General features: G+C 35.9%; 1 protein-coding gene across 6 annotated transcripts in view; it reads left to right on the forward strand.

Annotated features, from left to right (window-relative positions):
• Positions 1 to 21,759, forward strand: part of TTC7B (tetratricopeptide repeat domain 7B) — a 142,592-nt gene that overhangs the window by 87,149 nt on the left and 33,684 nt on the right. For 2 of the 6 annotated variants that reach the window (XM_069783646.1, XM_069783647.1), the window contains 5 exons: positions 3,315 to 3,431; positions 7,640 to 7,737; positions 11,224 to 11,388; positions 13,237 to 13,287; positions 18,973 to 19,113. In XM_069783646.1, the coding sequence (XP_069639747.1) occupies positions 3,315 to 3,431; positions 7,640 to 7,737; positions 11,224 to 11,388; positions 13,237 to 13,287; positions 18,973 to 19,113 (572 nt within the window). The remainder of the gene's footprint in view (positions 1 to 3,314; positions 3,432 to 7,639; positions 7,738 to 11,223; positions 11,389 to 13,236; positions 13,288 to 18,972; positions 19,114 to 21,759) is intronic. The other 4 variants (XM_069783648.1, XM_069783649.1, XM_069783651.1 and 1 more) reach the window with 2 other exon arrangements.

Below are 21,759 nucleotides of genomic sequence, written 5' to 3' on the forward strand. Positions count from 1 at the left end.
TTTCATTCTTTATTTAAATAAAAATTCAGCAATACATGGATTAGGTTGCGAGCAGCTGTTTTATAATGTCCTCATTAGTCAGTGAGAGCAGTTTTGAGGTAATAGAGTCATTTGCTGCTTCAGTAGCTATTTCATAAATTTATGAGCTATTAGCTCCAAGAATAACTAAGCCTTTCCACTTAAGAGTTTGATTTGTTCTCCATTTTGTGTCTGCATAATCAGTCTCCTAAAATGATACAATTCACTTTATTTTTATCTAATGTTAAAGGTCTGCATCCACATCAAACACTGATGCTGGAACAAATGCCTCATTAGTCTAATGTCTTTAACAGAACCTGTTTTACCAACTTTCCTTCCCCAAAGGAATTGACCCACACGGATTTCTGTTCTTGTTATCTGTTATATTTATTCCAGTCTGACATGTCACTGACACACATTGTTCTACTCTTCATTTCTATTTTGAATATTGTCTATTCCTCCATACTCACATTCTTAGTCATGAGTGCTGTCCCACCATGCTGTGGTTACTCTGTCATGTTTTGTTCTGCACCACGTGCCAGTAATTTAAACCTCCGACTCTTACAGACAAACACAACCAGATAATTCATGATACTCATAAAATGTACAGCTTGTTTTTCATCATCCTATCTCTTGGTAGGTTTTTATCCATTCTTCACCATTTTTAATAGTGTATTAAAAACACGTGTGAAAATGTCCTTGTAAAGTTTAAAATTCCCTGTGTCAGTAATGCAGGCTGTATTCCAGAAGAGTTGTTTCCATAGATGCTTGAAGCTGACCTTTCAGAAAATCCTTTTTCAGATGATCTACCTCATAGTTTCTAAAACCTTCCAGGTAGTACTTGTCCCTGAGCTGCTTGTTTATCTTGTTATCAACTTGTACCTCCAGCCATATTTCAGGGGAACTTGGAAGACTTAAGTTATCTGGGAGACCTGTTTGTCACATGGTGTTCCCCCTGCCCATTGCCTCCTTCCTCTTTCTTCCCTTCCTTCCCCCATTTAAGTACATGTTTAGTTGGCAGGTTTTTGTTTTGCTGTTAACATTGCATCTCAGTTTTCTGAAGTGTCTTAGTTATTTTGTGATTTATAGTCCAAATATGTCTTGGACCCAGCGAAACTGCTCTTTGTGGCTTTATGAATGCAACCTTTTATATCGAGAAGATTATTTTTGGTTTAGTGTGGATAACCCCACACTAGTGTACTTTTTTTTTCCCCCATTAGATACAATTGCCTAGCCTTTCTTTATTAGAATTATGAATATTTTTCCATCATACTTTGTTTATTGTTTGTATTTTGGGAAACGTACAACCATCCAGTCACCTTGATTGCCATGATGCATAAGAAACAGGGATTATGTTGCATGTGTAACAAGTGCATCCAAAAGCATCAAATTCTGATCTGCTGCTTTAATTCTTACAAGTATATTTGTGTTCTGCTGTCTTGTCCTTGAATCCTGCACTAGTAGTCCAGGTTCTTACGCTTTTGTTGCACAGAGTCCTGCTATTTTGTACACGTGTTTAAATAATTTCTTAATAATCAAATCCCCTCCCTTTCTATCTCCTGCTCAATTTTTCTTTTAGTTCTTGCATGCTGAATCTTAGTGATTTACTGACCCTGTGCCTTCTCTCTGCTACAAAATTCCTGAAAGTCTTAAATGCTCTGCTAAATGAAATATGACTTTAAATTATCTATATAGTTCCCTGTACACTCAAATCTGATTTAGTGATAGGAAGAAAGCTAAACTAGTGTAACTGATTACTCTGATGCCTACATGACATCAGGTGAGACTCCATATGACCTTATTTACCTTGCTTCTCCGCAGGTGTTCAGTCTCTTTAACTCAGTGACCTGCTTTCTATTTCCTCCTCAGTTCCACCAACATATACATTGTACAATTAAGGTAGTGCAATTCATTTTTAGATTTACATGCTGTGTAGTTTCTGCAAAGGGTGTTCAGTGGAGCACTAAAGCTTTAGCTACTGTAACTTGGTGAGGCACGTGATGTCATTTCTTATTCTTGAGAAAACCCTCTGGCAGTTTGCAGTTACTATTAGCAGCCTTGAAGTTTGTATTTGGGATAAGAAAGTTCTGAGCTTTCACACATGCCCACCCTCTACACCCTTCTCAGTCTTCCCACGCAAACCATATGACCAATCATACAAATTTTTCACTTAGGATGGTTAAGGTTGCTCTGAAATAAAATGCCAAAGTACACCTGGGTTTAAAACCAGAAAGTAGGCTAACAGTTTTATGTGCATACTCTTCTCCTGCTTTGTGCTCTTTAATCTTGCAATTTACTAAAAATTGCTTTTAAATTAGTATTTTTCCAGTGTAGTATACATTCCCAGATGCTGTGACTCCTGTAAACGTGCATACTAATGGATTAGCTTCTTTATTGTCTCATTACATTTATATTTTTTAATTTTCCAGGAAGGTGTCTAAGTTAATATCTGTGGAGAACCTTCTATTGTTACATGGCATGCAAAAGGAATATGCAGTCATCATCTTATGAGGCTATGTGCTTTATTTGTCTTGCTGCCTTTAGAAACGTCAACTTTGAAATCAGAATTAATTTATAGTGGCTTCCGGCAAACATGTTTGCTTCCATTATGAATAGTTTGTTGCATATTTGATGAATGATGTGCTTTCTTCAGGTTGTCACTTGCAAATGTTCAAAATGTTCAAAATTCAAGTCAAACATCAATTTTAGTGCCTGCTGATGGCAACATAATGTAGAGTGGAGCTACATTTTCTTGTTGACCTTACCAATGCTGACTACCTCCCATGAATCTATCTGGTCCAGTGGTATCTTTTTCAATATAGCCTCTTTCATTTCCTATAGTAGAAGTCAATACTACAGGGAAATAACTTGCATCATACTGAATTATTTTCTTTTGTGAGGTATATGTTAGATAACTATCATCTGAGCTAGTTAATGGAAAACACTTTCTCATAAAAGTAGTAAAGATTTTCCTTAGTGAAGACATCTCTTTTCTTTTCAACATATGAAGTACTGTTTTTAGTGGTCCTGCTAATTTCACAAAAAATTTTTAAAAATCCCGTCAACTATTGTTTCTGTCCAGTTGAAAAGGCCATCTTGTAAAAAGCACTATTACTTTGATGACGTTAGATATTTGACTTTATTGTAATTACTTCATGAAACAATTATTTAAATTAACATTGTCTTTGGAGTTATGTTTTCTCCAGTTTGGTGTGATGTTGGCTATCTTTAAAAATTTTTTGCTTGAATTGTTATATGTTTTCTTTCTCTTTTAATTTCCTTTCTCTTTTCACTAGATTACTGTTTACAAAAGTCAAATTGGAGTCCCTGTGCAGAGGCCCAGATGAAGCACTCCTTACCTGTAAACACATGCTCCAGATTTGGAAATCCTGCTACAATCTCACTAACCCAAGGTAAGACGCTGTAGAATTCCAGGCTGCTCGGTACCTTGCTCAGTAGCTTTTCAGGGCAATGTTAGCATTAGCAGTCCTGCTTTTACTTGGTCTGGTATTTTATATGAACAAACTAATCCTCTGGGAATCTGGAGACTGAAGTGCAAAGATACCAGCTGATTGACATGCAGAAACTGTCCAGAGTTCTGTGAAGTAATGTATGCCAAAGCTAATAAACTGCAGTGATGAGGACTGATTACAGAGATTGGGTAACTGCTATTCTCCTTGATGGGGCTCAATGTACTGGTATTGTCTTGACACCCCCCCCCCTGATCTGGGTTATAGAGCCTTCTATATTGGCTAGAGGAGAGATTGCTGTAGTGGAAATTTAGTTCAAGGACTTTAACTAAATAAAATGAAGGAGAACTAGATGTTAGTTAAGAACATAGAAACATTAGAGGTCATATGGGTAAATATGATGTGCTTGCAAAGTCAGCATGGCTTTTTTTTAAAGGGAGGTCTTGCTTATGAACCTATTTAGGTTCTTAGAGGCATTAACAAGTATTTGGATAAGTTGATACAATCCTATTTGGGTTTCCAAAATGCTTCTTTGGAGGTCCTTTGCCACATATGTTTAGATAAGCCATGAAATAAACAGGAAGGCCACTTTGCAGAAATCCATGCTGGTGTTATTCAACATGTTTATCAAGTACCTGGAGAAGAGGACAAGCAGAATCTCCTGCTATCTGGTTGTTTGAAGGGTTGACAGTTTCTGGAGAACAGATGCTGCAGCAGAAGAGCTTTGTACCAGGTGGCATCGGATACCTGTATAGCAGTATGATGAACATTATCTGTTCAGTTTTTGCTCTTACTTTGTTTGATCTCAGTTATGTAAACACATGCATCTCTTTAAGAAGATTGACGGAGTTGGCTTAATGGCCAAAGAGGGGAAATTGCGTCTCTCCTTAGCGAGCTAGTGAGCAGTTCAGAGCAGGAAGGTTTGGAGGGTGTGGCAGGACAAGCCTGGGAAGGGACCCGAGTCCGTCACAGCGTCCTGAGAAAGACTCTGGTACTGCGCTGGGGAGCAGGGAGCAGGACTCGGGGATTATAGACAGTAAGTACGTCAGCAACCAGAAAGGTTTGAGCAGAATTATTTTTAACTCAAAGTCACTGAACTAGCAGCAGGGAGCCGGGAGAGAATTTCTCTTCTAACTTAGTGGGTGGTGGTTTATTTTAGTTGGCTGTTTGTGTGTGTGTGGAGCGGGGTTTAAGAGTTTATTGTCAGACTGCTGTGCAGAATAGTTACCATTTATATGTAAGCTTAATTTCAGTGAGGCTTTGCATGTACTCCAGCACAACTTTTCACCTTCCATCTCTGCTGTTGTATCCTCTACACTGATCAGGGCTCTAATCATGGCTTGTCGTTACTTTTTTATTGTTGTTGTGCTAAGAGCTACTGTGCCATGTTAAATACACATTAAGTAATAATGCTTCCTTCAGACATCAGCAGTGACTGTGAAAACTTACTCTTGGCTGTGTTAGCTTCAGACAGCAGTTTGCTATCTCACATGTGTCACCATTCTTCTTCAAGAACATCTAAGTGGAAAAATTAGTGAGGATTACTTTGCATCTGATAGTTTTTACTGCTTTTTTATCTTGACATTGAAAGCTTTTCTTGAAGTTCTGGTTTATGGTAACAAATTAAAATCAAATTAGGAATGGAATGGACAGGAGCTGTGGATAAGTGTCATGATGGAAGGAGAAAGATTTCCCAAATCACACATTCAGAATTACATTAAACAGTGAATATGGATAGCAAGCTGTAACCTTTCTTTGGATGGTCCAAGTGAAATTTAAGGACTGAATACCTTCATATGGTATTACGGTGATCCAGATCTGTCTGACTGGGATAACAATTATCACTTCAGACCTGAAACGTGACTGGGAAGTTCTATTGATTCAACTGCACTCCAGATGTACTGAAGAATGATGATGCAGGATTGTGAAAACTTAAATTTTCCAGCCTCTGTAGTTTTAACATACACTTCATTTTGTTTTAAAGCACCGTTTGAAAATTATGTCTCCCACTGGAAATAATTGAAGCTCTTTTTTTTTTTAATACTTCTTTAAGCCAATAATAAAAGGTCTTTTAATCACTTGAAACCTTTTTTAGAATGTTGTTTTTCAAATATTTAAATATTCTTTATGCTTATTTGAAACATCTTTTTCTATTCTGATTTAGACTGAAAACTAATTTTGATGTATCATTTTCCAAATGAGATAAGAACTCACTTTTTTTATAAGCTTGTGTTTTATGTTAAATAATTCTTCTTGCAATTAATCAGATTTTGTGGGGTACAGTTGGGTTCAATGTCCTCAGTAATCTTAATAATGAAATAAGTTATGTATAACTAGATATATCACACAAAGTCAGGGCTAAGTGCAACACTGTGCCTTACCTTTGTTCAGCTGATTTAGAACAGTTTTCATTTGTCTTTAATTGGCATACAAACACTTTCCTCATGAGATGATTAATATGAATTTAAAACTTATTTTGTGGTGCAACGCTTAGAAGGTTTAAATGTTTATCTTTAGCCTGCTGCTTGAAGTTCATTAGAAAATAGTTCAATTCTTTTCCAGTTCTTAGTTTGCATTAGGAAAACAGAACAAACCACAATGCCAGTGCTGTGCTTAGAAGATACTTACGCTAGGCCTGGCTCTACTTGTCAGCAACATTTGGCATGTCATTGCTTGTGGGTTGAGGAAGTAATTAATACAGCAGTTACCAGAAAATATGCACCAACTGATATAACAACTATAGCTGATAGTGTGTGTCCCAGAAAGTTCCCTTCTGTTTCCTGTGGATTTCTATAATGGCATCATTTTGTAAGGAAATCAGTCATGCAATAATGTTAGGGTAATGCAGAATTTTATTTATACCATTTTAGTAACAGCTGTACAAAGAGAGGAAGTTGTTTCACTGGTTTTTGAAGTGTGCAATTATAAAGAGTTGCTGAAAGGCTTCTTGCCATTCTCTCAGTTCAAATTCAGAAGGAGGGGATTTTAAAATTAAGGCAAATGGAAAGATGTACTGAATTCCAGCCTTGCAGTTTAGATTAAAGTTTCTCGGGCTTTACTTTTAGCTAGGAATTTTGTGGAGTTTTTTCTCTTCGGTAAGAATCAGACAAAACTTTAGCTAAGTTGGGCTAATAGGCCGTTTGCTTTAAAGTTTAATTATTTTTAAGTTTGTGGGGTGCTTTTTTTTAAATGAGGTTTTTAAAAGAGTATTGATAGTGAATAGTACCAGACTTGCAATCCTAAGAATGAAATTACTATATTAACTGTAGAATGTTAAAGAAGGAGTGCACTTATGTGCTTCCTCACACTTTTCTGTCAATGTGTCTCAATACTCGTCTCATCTTAAGGAGAAGGAGCACTTAGTTCTTCAGTCCCTGTTCTTCTGCTGAATCTTTAAGAGTAGTTCTAGGAGGAATTAGTTTTCCAGCAAGTATGTCAGCAAGAAGCCTGAGGGACAGATACTGAGTTATTAACTGAAGTAGAAATTAAGTGCATTTGTCCACAGGAGCCATCAGTGAAAACTGCTGCTACTGCTTAAGCTCCTGAGGTGTTGGAAGAGTTCAGAATGTTCCTACTGCCCTATTATGATCCAGTTCAACATTAGGCAGTTAATATGTGTGTGTGTGTATTAAAACAAACCCCCCCCAAACTCCAGAGATAAAAGTGATGCCTTTTATATGTGAAATGCAGTTATGGTATCTTTATAACATCTTTACCTAAAATTAGGTGTCCTGAGTTTAGTGTTTCTCTTCAGTCTGGGGAAAAGTGTGGATTTTCAAACTTAGATCTGCCATCTCGGCTTTGTGTGAGAGCTGTACCTCATATTATATAAAAGCTTAATGTACAATAAATCCCTTCTGTAAAGCTGTTAGCTATGAATCGAATTAGAAGACTGTATTCCCTTTGTGGCTATATTAATTGTGAAAACAAAATTGCTGAAGTAAATATGGATTTAGTTTTGCTTAGCTTAATTCTGTTTTAATGCAGCTGGCGTAATGCACTGTGAGTGGTTAGTGGTGCTTGGTACTAAATTTGTTCATAGCAAGAACTTTTATAGCAGGAACCTTTGTGGGAGGAGGGCAGCATGCAACTTGTATCTCAGTATATAATTTTATATTTTAATAGCTTGCAATTTCTATACTTCATTACAGTGATTCCGGACGTGGGAGCAGCCTGTTAGACAGAGCTATTGCTGATAGACGACAGCTTAATACAATTACATTACCAGATTTCAGTGATCCTGAAACAGGTAAGAACTGCGTTTGAACAATAAAATAGGTAAAATGGTCTGGCCATAGCTAGATTTTGCGTTAGGTTTTTTGTTTTATTTTGCTAAATGAAATCATATTTTCATTGTTGTCATATAAGTGGAAATAGACATTGTGCAATATAAGATTTTTTTTCTTTTTTATTTGTGAAACACTTGCTGACCACGTTCCCTATAAATTAAAATACCTACAGCGTGGATCTTGCTAAGCTTAGAGGTATCTTCTTATGCAAGGGCTAAAAATTAGTATGCTGAACTAGCCTATATGCCAAAGTCTTATGCTTTTCTGTCCATTCAGTATTTGCAAGTACTTTTTAAAAGGTAAATCAGAAAAATTTCAGAAAACTTTTAATCTCAAAAAAACCTGAAGACATTGTTGCTAATTAAATTAATTGAAATCTCTAATATGTTAAAATTTAATTGCATGGGTGGGTTGGCTTATTGTAGACATAGCTTTGACATTATAAGCAAAATTTATTTATTACAGATAATATATACTGTGATATTTTGATACACATATCAAAAATGTGGTACACAGGTACACTACATAAAAGCTAAGATTGTTACATGTCAGTAAATAGTTACAACACGTAATTTGCCTATTTTAATATGTTCAGTTATCAGAATGCAAATTGATATGCCTTAAAACTCATATAGCCAAAAAGCAGGTGAGCCATGCATCCTGTGAAAATTGCAGAAGGAATTACCATGATGATGCTAGTTCCAAAAACATTTACAGTATGTTACTTGCATTCTAAATATTGAGAGTTTTCTGTTTCCTGGGTTGTATCATGCTTTTCCTGGCACTTTTCAGATGTGAATTTCTGCTTAATTGCACTTTGACACAAACAGCTTATGGGAAAGTTTGCCAGCCTATGAATTAGAATACACTGACCCATAAATTAAGATACAGTGAAATCTGTAATGTATCTCTTTGTTTAACATCAGAATTGTGCACTAGGGAAAAATCCAATTTAGATACTTAACTTCTGAAAGTTAAAGTTGGATTGAATGTTCACTCAGTTTTGAAATAATGTCAGTAAACAGAAAATGTTCTGTGCTTGCTATGATGGCAAACAGTTTTGATTACAAAGATCAGGTCACCTGATTTCAAAGAATTGCAGTGTGATATGGTCTGAAGTATGGCATAATTTAGCTTCCTGCCCCTAATGCAGAATTTTCTGTCTTGTATTTGTATAATTAAAATGTATAAGATAACATTATATTATTCTGTAGTGATCATTCTATATTTTAGTCTAGCTCATTGTTTCATTCTAAGGACATAACTAGATTTTAAAGGTTTCATATACATATATAGATAGACATAGATATAGATAATTTATTTTATGCCTTCAACAAAGTGCTTTTTGGGGTGGTGGTGTGGGAGGGGGTTTTGTGGTTATTTGTGGGCTTTTGTTTTTCCCCCATGGGGACACAGAGCTCTTGATCTACATCTTCGGGGTGTCCTATTTCATATCTGCCACACTTGAGAGCATAATGAATTGCTGCTTTTTAAGGACTGCATATTCCTCAACGCTTTTAAGTACCTCATCTAAAACAGTGAGATTTCAAGAAGCTTGCCCCAGATTCAAATCCTGCAGCCAATATCTTGATTGGAAAACCGGATCTATATATATATATGTCTGATTTTTCTAGAAGTTCTAATTAGTCATCTTTTCTGAATCTCAGCTGTGTTGTTAGAGCTTATCTCTACTGTCAAGGAGAACAAGATGGGAAATTAAAAATATGGGGTCCCTTTCTGATTATTTTTCTTATAAAAGGTAATTGTGGAGGATGAGTTGGGGGGGTCTCTTTTTCTATTTTTAAGGGGGGTTGGGGTTGGGTTTGGGGTTTGTTTGGGTTTTTTTTAATTGTTAATTTTAGCAGAAGAAACCTTGTTGCAATACCAGTACTCAAATTCTGGTAAGGACTACAGCTTTGTTATCCACTGTTTTCTATACAGTATTATACATATAAAAGCTCCATATCCAAGTTTTGTCCAAAATTCTTCATCCAGAAGATTATGTAAAAATTTTGCAGACATTAAAAGGTTATGGTACTATAACAATAGATGAAGTCAAGCTTGTCATAGTGTTTGAGTGAGAAAACTTTAAGCAGACTGTCAAAAAAACATTGTTCATAAATGGTAGATGATAGAAACAATAGATGGTCAAGATGTTAGACCTTTATAGGCTGAAAGAGCTCATGCGAATTCTGTGGAACCCCAGTGTTTAGAAATGCAGAAAAAATTTGACCTTTAAATAAGTAAACAAATGTTAAAATAGGAGTATGCAGGAAACATATTGCGGAAAATCCTCTTAGGACAGAAATGTTCACTCCCCTCCTCTTTATACAGTATAATGCTACCATGTGTATACATTTATGCATGTGTATACACATGAACATTTGGAAATTTTCCCCTTCCTAACTTTGCTTGCCACCTGTGATGGTGATCATCTTTGTCTATCTGCTCTGAGTTCGGGCAATTTGAGTACCAAGAAATGAGAGCTAAAAGTCAGATCTGAAGTCTTGTGTACTTGCAATGTCAATTTTAAAATCCTTAAAAAAAAAATACATCTAGCTGTAATGGGTGTAAAACATTCTTTTTCTCAGATGTATCAATTACACAGAAGTTGAAATTGGGGGGGAGGGCGGAAAGGTCTTAAAAACCAGTTTTATATAGAGCACTTACCAATCCCATAATCAGAAATTATTAAATGATTCAAGTTTATATTTGTGTAATCTTTGAAGTATCAGAAGAGTGTATTGTGGATTTCTTACAAAGCTAGACTGTTAATTCTAAGGCCCTGATCAATAGCTGTGGCAAATCTACTTGAAGTTTGCCTTCTATTTCAGCTGGTTTGCCATGAGTGGCAAGCACCCATATTTGTATATGTTGATGAAGGAATTAAATATGGAGGGGGAAAAAAAAGTTCTGATGAATCAATCACTGAAGTAAAATCTCACAGGGAGGCAGGCACATTTCATATCCAATGATAGATATGCATATGCAAATCACATGAGACTCAGCTGGCTATTTTGGTTAAGGTAAATTGCACTCAATCTTTTTAAAAACGGATTATTCAATTTTTTCTGTATTCATTGCAGTCCACTGAGTTTATCATAGGAGGACACGATAGTAGCTGAGTTTTAAACTTTGATCTTTATTTCCCCTTAAATATATTCTACAAATTTATGCATTAGAACATAGGGGACAAAAAAACACTTAAATTTGTTTTTTTAATCTAGTTTAGTATGGAAGGAGAGTACCTATGAGTATGGGGGGGGGTATGTTGCTTTCAGAAGAATTGGTATTTATTTTATGTAGAAGCCATTTCCATCTTACTGATTGGTGAAATAAATGCTTTGCATTTTTTGGCATCCATGAGTCCATTAAACCCTGTTGGATCTTTTTTCTTTCCTGCTTCCCCCCCTCCCCCTTATCATTCTCTTTGTTTCGCTTTTTAGCCTCTGATACTTCCTCATCTTCTCTCTCAAGAACAGAGTCTCCTCTCCAACTGTTTGTATCTTCTCATCTTCCTCATCCTCATCCTAAACCAGATACCTTTGTCTGGCCCCATGCAGCCTCTCCATACTGTGACCAAGTTCCTGAGCCCCGTACACCTTCTCACTGTAAATTGGCATTCTATTCCTGATGGGCGTGTTAGTTTGTGCTGTATTTTTCTGATAATCTTCATAACTGATAAACCATGTTTAAACAGTTTAAGTTTCAACAGTGTGGGTGAAAACTGGTCTTTCAGGTGCTCTTCATTAAATACTGAATGGGTTTTTAGAGTTTCATCAGAATAGACTGTTTTATTGGTCCCAAAAGAGGTAAAGTTGCAGACATATTTAATACTCTGTTCTCATGACTGTTAGAGAAAATGATAGGTGTTTGGGTAAAAGGTTATTGGCCAAGACTGCTCTGTAGTATTTACTGCTGTAAATTATTTCCATTGCTGGCACCTTTTGCCTAACAAGACTGTCATTTCTATAGAATTTCATTCTTATCTCTACAGTTTTTAATGACTTAATTTCAGAAAGCCGTTAGCTAATTGCATCCAAAATCTTCCCTGAAAATTCACGTGAAGGAAAAAATTGCCTAAATATCAGTGTGTATTTTCATACTGCAAGTAGGGCGTATTGGAATGATTCAGAGTATTAGAGCAATGAAAATCAGTACTATGCTATTTCAAGTCAAGAGCCATCCTGTTCATTGAAATGATGCCAATTTAAAAATGCTGTAAGATCAATCCCCGTGTTGCTTGAATACAAACTGTACAGTAATGCTGCCAGAGTAGTTCAGGTGGCAGGGTAAAATCAACAGTTTTGCATCCATGTTCTTTTTAACTCCTTTCTATTTCTGTTAAATTGTCCTTCACTTATAGCTTTATGCACAGCACTGTTTTTGTCACTGCATTTACTATAATCCAATCTTAAGAAATTCATTTTTGACACCTAGCCTTTGACTGATACCATGTCAAAGATATTAATTCCTAACAAAATGTAGAAAACAAATCTTTGAATATTAGCAAAATTTACTCATTAAAATAGCTGACATAAGACTAGAGTTTTGAAAACACTAGCTCATATGTAAGCCTGTAACTGGAAATTAAGGAAAGCGCTTCCTTTAGACTCCAGGAAATCTGTGTCCTACAGAAGTTTAGCTATTTGAAGTCTGACTTTCTTCTTGATAAATTTGAATAGTTGATTGATTGCTATTACAGCTTTGGGTGTCATTGAGTTGAACTTGCTCAGACCTACTCTATAAACAGTACATCTCAGTTAGCATTAAATTACTTGTTCTTTGCAGAGCTACAAGTTAATAAGAGCCCACTCAAGAATGAAGGCAAACTGAAAGAATGCAGAAGCCCAAGCACGGATTCCATTATGTAAAGCCCAAGTTTTCCATTTCCAAGCTACCGTATCCTCAGGGAAAGGAGCTTCCACCATATGCATGAGGAGTAGCGGAACCATGAAAAAAACCCAGATATTGGAGTCCTTTGTGTAGTGTAAATAATTAATGAAAGTTAAAGCTCTCTATCTTCTCTATCTTCTTCTCTAAGCTTCTCTATCTTCTGAGTAAGTAGAGGTTTGCCTAGATGCTTATGGCATGTTAGTATAGTTGCCAGGGCTGAAAATCTCATGTTCTGTATCTTGCTCAGTTCAATTTTTTTTCCAGTGAAAGAAGTAAAAGACACTTTGTATTATTGACTTGACTTCCAATTTCTGTTGAACAGGAACATGATTTTGGAGGTGTAGCAAAGGCTCTATGAAAATATTTATTTTAAACAGTAATCTTCTTATTTAATTTTTTTATCTTTTGAAACCCTGTAAACCTGATTTACAGTTTGAAGATTATCAGAAACCTTTTGGCTTTCTTGGAGTTTGTGTGGGTTTTATGTATATATATATATATCTTTTTTTTTTTTCCCCTCCTTCTTACTTTGGATTTTAATTTGTGGTTTGATCTGTTCAAAGGCAATCCATCAGATGCTTACTTTCATGGTTTTTACTCCCTTTTTTCAGTTTGTAAGTAGTATTCACTGTGCAGTTCTGTTAATTTCTTAAGGACTTAAATCACCTTTTCCTTTACCACAAAACGTACATGTTTTGTCCATCAGTAGTGGAAGTTTGATAGTGTGTAAAGCAAGGCTGATATTCTTTGCCCATTCAGTCACCCCAAGGGCTGTAATCTTAAGAGATCTGAATGCACTCAACTAACACTTGCATTTAATTATTAAAGAGGCAGTATGCATTTCTAGAGGACTGCAAATAAAGATATATTAGGACGGTCTTGTATAACATAATGGCCAGCTGCCAGTGTGTTGTATTAGAGAAGATTTTATGCCACTACTGTTCCTAAGGAGTATGTTGGTCCAAAATGCAACACTGCAACTGCTGTCATTTTTCATAATAAACTATTTTCTCTTGTGGTACAAATTTTGCCTGTAGAATAAATATCTTAAGAGTACACTTTAAAATAATGAAATGATGAAAGCAAGCTAAATAACAGAGAATGAAGAATACAGATCAATAAAAATAACTGCTGCTTTAATCAGGATGTGAAATAACGTTCTTTTTCTCTGACCAGTTACATTATAAAGCTGTGTGTTTAGCCTTGAATAGTAAACTGTGGGATTTTTTTTTCATTGATTACTTCACTTTTTCATAGATTTTTATGGGGTAGTACAGGAGACTGATTTGGTGGAGGAGAGGAAAGTAGGAAGATACATAAAACAGCATGTTTGACAGTGGCTAAACTCGGAAAAAATTTTTCAGAGCTGAGAGGATGCTCTATGAATGATGCTGTCCATACCTGACTCCATGCATAACTTTGCACCAAAAGATAAGCTGGCTTCATAATTTGTGATTGTGAAAGGTGCCTCAGACACTTAATGAATTTTATAGAAAAACCTGTTAATTTTGGCTAACCCTGCCAATCTGTCTTATCAAATGCATCACTTCAGTGATGTATTAGTCCTGCAGAAGGTACTGCCTCTTTGTATCATGCGATTGCTTTCTTTAGCACAGAGTTCTCTGTATGTCACACCACTAATATTCTTACTGCCAGCTTTGTGTGCATGTAAAGTTGAAAGTCATGGGATTTTTCCTCTTTTCTCCTGCATGAGCATTGCTGTTACAGCATTTTTTTCTTTATGTAAATGTTGAAACATTGAAAACATGATGAATGTAAAACTGTTTAGTAATATTCTCTTTTATGGTATAAAAAGAAATCCTGTTACAGTGTTTTTGTCAGTTGATATGAACATGTTTCATGAAGGATGACAGTCCACTCTTTTACTCATTTTCAGAAAGAAAATTTGATGTACGTAAAAGTGAGGTTGTTTTTCTCCAAGCCTGCATGCCAACTAAGTGCTGATAGAGTCCATGTCTTAGTTCATGTCCATTAGGCTACATTCTGAAGAATTTATTGGGCAATGACCAAGGAAAGAACTGAAGAAGTCATAACACATGTATTTACATAGGGTGACTTAAAAATGGTATTTAAAAGATGGGTTTCATGTAGACTCTCCTGTAACATTTATCTTAAGAAAAGCCTGAAGAGAATAAATTGAACACTTTGTTGTTCACAGAAGTTGAACTGTAGGTGTGACTTGGAAAAGAAAGGTTTCTGTGAAATGACTTAACTTCCTGGTTAAATTGTGTTTGTACAAGGCTGCTGTTAGGTTTTCTATTTGAGATTGAATTGAAACTTTGACGTAACTATGGTTGTTGCAGATACTATGTTAGTATGGTGAGTAGAAACTATAAACTCTGGACAAATGTCATTATAGGAAACGAGTGGGAGGTTATACCTTTTTGGTTTAGAAACACTTCATTATGATTAAGACCTTCTGTCACACTTTGCAGTTTGCAATGTGATTATGATTCCAGATGTTAATCAATAAGTAATTTAAGTAGTGGAATTCTAGATCTTGCAAAGACACTCCCCGTTTTGTGCTTGGCCTTTTTTGTATAAACAAGCTTCAGAACAAAACTAAACAAATGAAACAAATGAAAGTCAGTAGCCAGGATCCATTTTGGTGATATATTACTTTTCCAGACCTCATGCTTTTATATTTCAAAATAAACACTCTTTGCTGCTTGTGGTATTTTGAGGGAATTTCTTCTTGATTCTAAAATGTCACGCTATAACAGCAGGTCTAGAAATTGTCTTGGAAGAGCAAGGATATTTGTGTGCGTGGAAGGTACGGTAGAATTTTAAACCAGAAATTACTGCCACTCTATCTGAGCATTCGAAGGAAGCTACAACTGAGTGAATTGTAACACTGAAAGTGAGGATATGTTTGTGTTTGGCTGAGGGTACTGAACACAGACCAAAGAAATCAAAATACAGATAAGGCTGCGAAGAGAGAGCGGAGCTTATGACAAAACCAACAGGGAGCCACCAAATAACTGGTTACATAGGATCTGTGAGGCTTCAAGCAGACTTTAAGATCCACGCTTTACCTTCAGTTTCTCACAAACCACTCTGTATCTTTACCAGTGGTAGTTGAAATTACTACACATTTTAGAATTGTAATGTGAGTATAAGGATCTGAATCTGGGGTCCCCTGGGTTAGAACAAGGAACAAATAGTTCAGATAGTTAGTTCTAATAAGAAAAGGGTTGAATAAAATTTTGAGGAAGGTCAGCAAAAGGTTTTTAGTACACAGAGTCTTTAAATGATTTTTAGTATTCTGCAAAATGAAAGCTTACTAATTCTGTTTTAACAGAAGGACCCAGAAATGAGTCGGATGACAGCTAATTGTGGCAATACTAAAGAAGCATTTAGGGGTTTATGGGTTAGAGTTATCGGCATGATTGCAATCTACCTGAAAGATGCCTGATTGGGCAGTGTCAAAACGCTACTGTTGTTAAAAAAAAAAAAAAAAAGGAAAGAAAAAAAGATAATAGCAAAACTATGATAAAGGATACAGTGGCTGGCTGATTAGATATGCAAGGCTGCACTAGAGGTCATCCCTCCTCCTTTTGGAAACTGTATAGCCGTGTGCTTGATATCTCTCTTAATAGCCACTGCAAGGAGGGTTTTTAAAGAAACAAAACCAAACAAAAAAGACCAATTATCGATACTGTTGTGCTGTTTCGCAACATCCTTAAGTTCTCCACGTTTTAAATAAGACTGAAGCATGTCGGATTTCAAAGGCTTGGATTTCCAAACAGCCCTGCAGAAGATTACACCAAGTTTCTTTGTGTGCTGCTTAACATTGATCTTCAAACTTAAACCCTGAGAATCCATTTAGTTGGGATGTTGTTTAGAGGCAGCTTAAATTTAGTTGATTATGTTGAATAATCTGTAGTCTGAGTTTCTAAAACAGTTAAGTTACTTGTTCCACGTTGAATTTTATATTGTTAATATTCATAATTGATTTAGAATACGTTTTTATATTAGCTGTTTTAATTTAGCGAAAGATAGGAGGTAACTATTTTCTAGTAGTCTGATTGAAGTAAAGACACTTGAAGACTGTTACTTTGTATACATGTGTGTTTTCTTCAGAGAACTAGTTGCTGCAATATGTGAAGGGATGCCTTTTTCCTAAACAGGAAATATAAGCAATTTGAATAATAACACTTTGAAAAAAAATTTCTAGAAAGATTTTTTTATTATTATTTGGTTTTGGTTTGGTTTGGTTTTTTTCTGCCACTCACAATAAAGTTCAAGATAGGACTTAATTACCACAGGAAGCGCTCAGTATCCACTCTGTTTTAACTTTAATATAGGTGGCACTGCAACTCATAAGAATTTTATTACAGTATAGTTCTTTTTTAGATAGAAATTGATGTATAAAAAGTTTTAATAATACATTACCATGTGTGCTTTATGGTTAAGTCCTAGAGGCTTAAAATCTAACAGCACACTTTCTATATGAAATTACTTGTGGCCTGGCTGGCAGCCAGAGTCCTTGCTTTAAAGAATAGAAAATATAGGTTCTTTTTAATACCAAATTGAATACTTGCTTTTCAGAAGGAAGGGGTTAGATGATATCCATTGTGTCAGTGAATCGCACCCTTTTCTTTACAAATTCTGGAGAGATGAGGAGGCTCTTTCACTATTAGTCCCTGGAAGGCAAACAAGTGACAGGTTGTAGTGACATGCATTTACAGAAGTGGGTGTCAGACAAGAAGAGGATTACTGGTGACTAGTGTTTATTTATGGTACCTTTGCTGATATTTTTCTTTGAATACACTCCACATGCTTCTTGCTTAGACTTCCCTTTAATATTTCTTCAGAAGTTGAGCCTTAAAGATAAGACACACAAAAACATTAGTGAATGTTCAACTCTGTGGGCTGGAGTTTGAGTTGTTTCATCAGCCAGTAAAGGAAAGCAAAGTCCACGGCCAGATACTGTTTCAGATCTTCAGGGCAATTCCTTGTTCATAATGACATATGAAATGCTAATTATGTCCTGTGCTGCTTTTCCCTTGTTTCTGTCAGTTAAGGGAAACATGATGCACACTTCCAGACAAACTTTATCCTCCCACTGATCTGCGTGCTAGGAATTTCTTCAGCTTTTCTGGTTTGCTGATTTATCTTGTCACACTTAAGAATGTATGTTTTATGTGGCAAATTGCTTCTTGTTAAAATTCTTAGAAAACCTGTGATATTGAGAGTGAAAGTTTCATTTATTTCTTAACTGCTAGTGATGAAGATGAGCTTGTGGGGTGCTGTTCAACCTGTACAGGATTCAGTACTTTCTTTTGGGGTACCTGCCATTGTTGACCATTACAGATATGTTGATGGGCTTAAAAGACTTCTCATCTGATTCAATATGGAATATTTCACTTCCATTATTTATTAATCAGGCCTAGTCAGTCTGAGATTTTGTAATTTGTAATTATAAAACAACTAGAGATACGTTGAAGCTTAGATGACAAGGAGCATAGCTTAAAATATCCATTGTCTTGATTTAAAAAAAAAAATCATGACTAAATAAGCTGTCAGTAATTGGCTATCCAAAGTACACTTGCCATTAGATATTCTCTAGTCATAGAAGCTTTTTTAATTCCAGTACTTTGAAAAGGGTAGTATTTGGCAATGAGATTCTAATCTCATTTGTAAATGCTTCATTTTATGAGAATTACCCTTTACATAGTATACTTTGGGAGTGTTCTTTATGCAAGGGACTTTTTTGCCACAAGGCATTTAATTCAGCCTTTTTGATTAGCTAAGGTTTACATTCAGTGCAGTTTAATTCTGTATTTGTGATGGTGTATGTTGTAATCATCTTGTATATTTTAGTTCTCTTTTTTTGTACGGTTATTGGTCTTAAAATAGTCCTCTAATTGCACTCTATGCAAAGACATAGCAATTACTAACATCAAAGTGCATGCAGCAACCTGAAGATTACAGTGTACAATACCATCACAAACCTTTTTTTGGATCGTACGTTGCCAGAAAAGAGGTGTCGAGTTTAATAGAGTATTCATAGTAGCAACCCAAAAATGTGTCAGGTATAGTTACCAATGTTCATTGTGGTTTTTATATAGTCTTTCAGAGCAGTATAAAAGCTTTCATAACAAGGAAAATTAACCTGACATTTCAAAAAACTTCTCAAAAATGGTATAAGTAAATTAAATCTTGAGGAGTTTGGGGTAAAACCTCTTATGAAAAGAGTTATAATTAAATGTTTTATGCAACGTGTGTGGCCTTCATTCTTTCTATGGTGGTAATTTTTTTCATTACTTCTACAGGTTCAGTCCATGCCACATCAATAGCAGCTTCCAGAGTGGAGCAAGCGCTGTCTGAGGTTGCTTCATCTCTGCAAAGCAGTGCCCCTAAACAAGGTCCCTTGCATCCTTGGATGACTCTGGCTCAAATATGGCTTCATGCAGGTACTGTGAAAGTAAAATTCTTTCTTGTTCTTTCTTCTCCCCTTTCTTGCTAGCCTAAGGACTTGCAAAAATCTCTTGGCTTCATTCAGAATCTGTTACCATTTATCAGATCAAACTTTTTCCAGGTGTGTGCGTGGCATTGAAGCAAGTCAAGAAATGAAAAACACATTACAGTTGCTTGTGTGTAAGATCATTTATGTAAGATAAGGCAGTAGTTTTATAATGCAGCTGTTATCAGTGGAGTCGTGTTTTCTGTAGAACAAAGGCAATACTCTCTCCCTTATCTGTGAAGAATTTAGTTTCTGAAGTATGTATTTGGAAATTTAGATGCCCTAATTCCATTGGTTGGAAAAAGATGTTTGTAAGATTATTGAATAGAGTTCCTGCAACTAGAAAAACTTTATCATTGAAAATAAGTAACTCTGCATATGTGGAAAAAAAGAGGGAGTAGTACTATTGAGCAACCTGTCCCTTGCAGCTGTTATAATGAGCTGTTATTCAGTTCTCTTCCTTCTAGCTTCGTTAATGTAAAAGGCCCAGGATTGTTTTTCTAAATGTGGAGTTCTCTTGAGTAGATTTAGTATTGTTATGCTGCTTCAAGCCTCAAGCTAAATGCAATATCGTAAGTGGCTGTTACATAAAATTTTAACCAGAAAATGCTGATCCAGTGTATTTTTACAGTTTAAAATGTATACCATGCAATTGTTTTTTATTGATACTTGCATCAGGAAGGTGTAATTTAGAAATAAGTCAGCAACTGTTCCACTTTGGTCTGGTCTCAGACTTGAGCATTTTTCAGTGACGTAATTTTTTTTTTCTTCATGTTTACATTCAACAAAGCAGTGCTGTATTTCTTAGCGTTTTAATTTACCTATTTTGCATTAACAGTTTTATTGTGTGAAAGTCATTACAGGGCAACAGCTGCCAGTTATTAATTCATGTTTTAGATAAAAAGCCCAAAAGATTGGAAAGAAGAGCAATGACAGTGATTAATAATAGTGATCTCATTTGAGGGTGGAAGGGCTCCTGGAAAGCAACACAGATTAGACAAATCACCTGCCCTGCATTGTGGCATCACTGGTTTTAAATATTTATAAACCATCACAGATGGCCATCTACAGTAACTCTTAGCATCTATAATGCTGATAATTTCTCAGCCTTCTGTGACAGCTTGTTCCACTGCTTATTTTCTGTTAATTTTTGTTGGTCATGTCGTATTGCTGCTAATCCAGTCCATGCAAGTGACTGCTACTGTTTTGCCTACAAAGGAGGGGTCTGGACGCTCTTTGCTGATTCCTTTTTAGTTCACAACTTAGTCAGGTTTGCATACATGTTGGTGGTCTGCTGCTGCAATCTGCTGCACAGTCCACTTTTCACTCTTAAAAATACCTACCTCGGCAAGCGTGGCCTCTAGGCCATATTCTTGATTCCCAGCAGGAGGAAGCATGGGTGGGAAGTAGGAGAGAGTTGGGCTGGAGAATGAACTCAAGTGTTAAAGATCCAGTATGTAAAGTATGAAGAGTGCTCTGACTCTTTGTGTATAGGGAGCAATGAAAGAAAAAAAACAGGAGATGAAAGAGGGCTTCTGTCTGCCTTCAGAGAAGGTACTGCAACCTGAAGTCTCCTTCCTCTCCACTTTGGAATGATCCTGTTCCTGATACTTCTGCTGGGGATTTGTGCTGCATTTCAGAGTGTTTAGGTATCCTGCTATTCAGCCACTTGTCCTGCTAGAGTAAACGCCCTGAGCCTTGAGAAAAGGCTCTTTACTGTAGGAACATTCAGAATAAAGTTTTCTCTCAGAAGCACAATACAAAGCAGATATTGTGGAAGGTATCTTCATCGGTGTATATGGGTTACCTGCATAGAAAACAGCGATAAAATTACTTAACGCCTTACTTAAAGCACACGTTCTTTAAATAACGGTGAAGATTTACCATTGGGAAATTGCATCCTTTTTGAGACTCATGCCACGTTTAACTGTTTGACTCCCTGTATGCTTGTGCAGTGTTTTATTTCTTAGTGTCGGGGGGGGAATCTTTAACAAGCTTTAAATCTTAAAATACAAAAATTGAGAATTATTCTTCCTGTTAGATTATAGAGACATGGTAGAGTTACGTAAATAAGTTCTAATACATGCAAAACTTAGTGGAATATATTTACCCAAACTAATATATATGATGTGAAAAAAAAGAGAAAATGCTTGTTCTTATGGATATACAGTGTCATTCCAGCTGTCATTAGTGTAAATGAGTATGGCATCCAGTCCGAAGAAGTTGGTAACACAGTAACCGGATTTTAATTTTTCATCTTGTGTTTATTAATGGACTGTTTTGACCTTTCATTTCTGGGCATACAGTGTAAAGGTGGAAAATTAGGCTAATTTTAAATGTGAAACAAAATGACTCTTGCAATTAGTACATTCTCCAGTAACTCACTATTAAAAACCAGACCTGTCCCTAAATGATCAATGGCTGTGGTGATCCTTTGAGAAATGCATTAAGACTGAACTCAATATTGCTGTGCAGCTTGATTGGAAAATAGATTGATTTCTCAATAAAATGCAAGCGTAAGCATTGGAAGGGTTTGAACCAGAAAGCATTATTGGCATTCTCTAGGTGGAGACATTAAGAAGAGCACATCAGACTT

The sequence above is a fragment of the Haliaeetus albicilla genome, chromosome 5 (genome assembly GCF_947461875.1).
Source record: "Haliaeetus albicilla chromosome 5, bHalAlb1.1, whole genome shotgun sequence".
NCBI lineage: Eukaryota > Metazoa > Chordata > Aves > Accipitriformes > Accipitridae > Haliaeetus > Haliaeetus albicilla.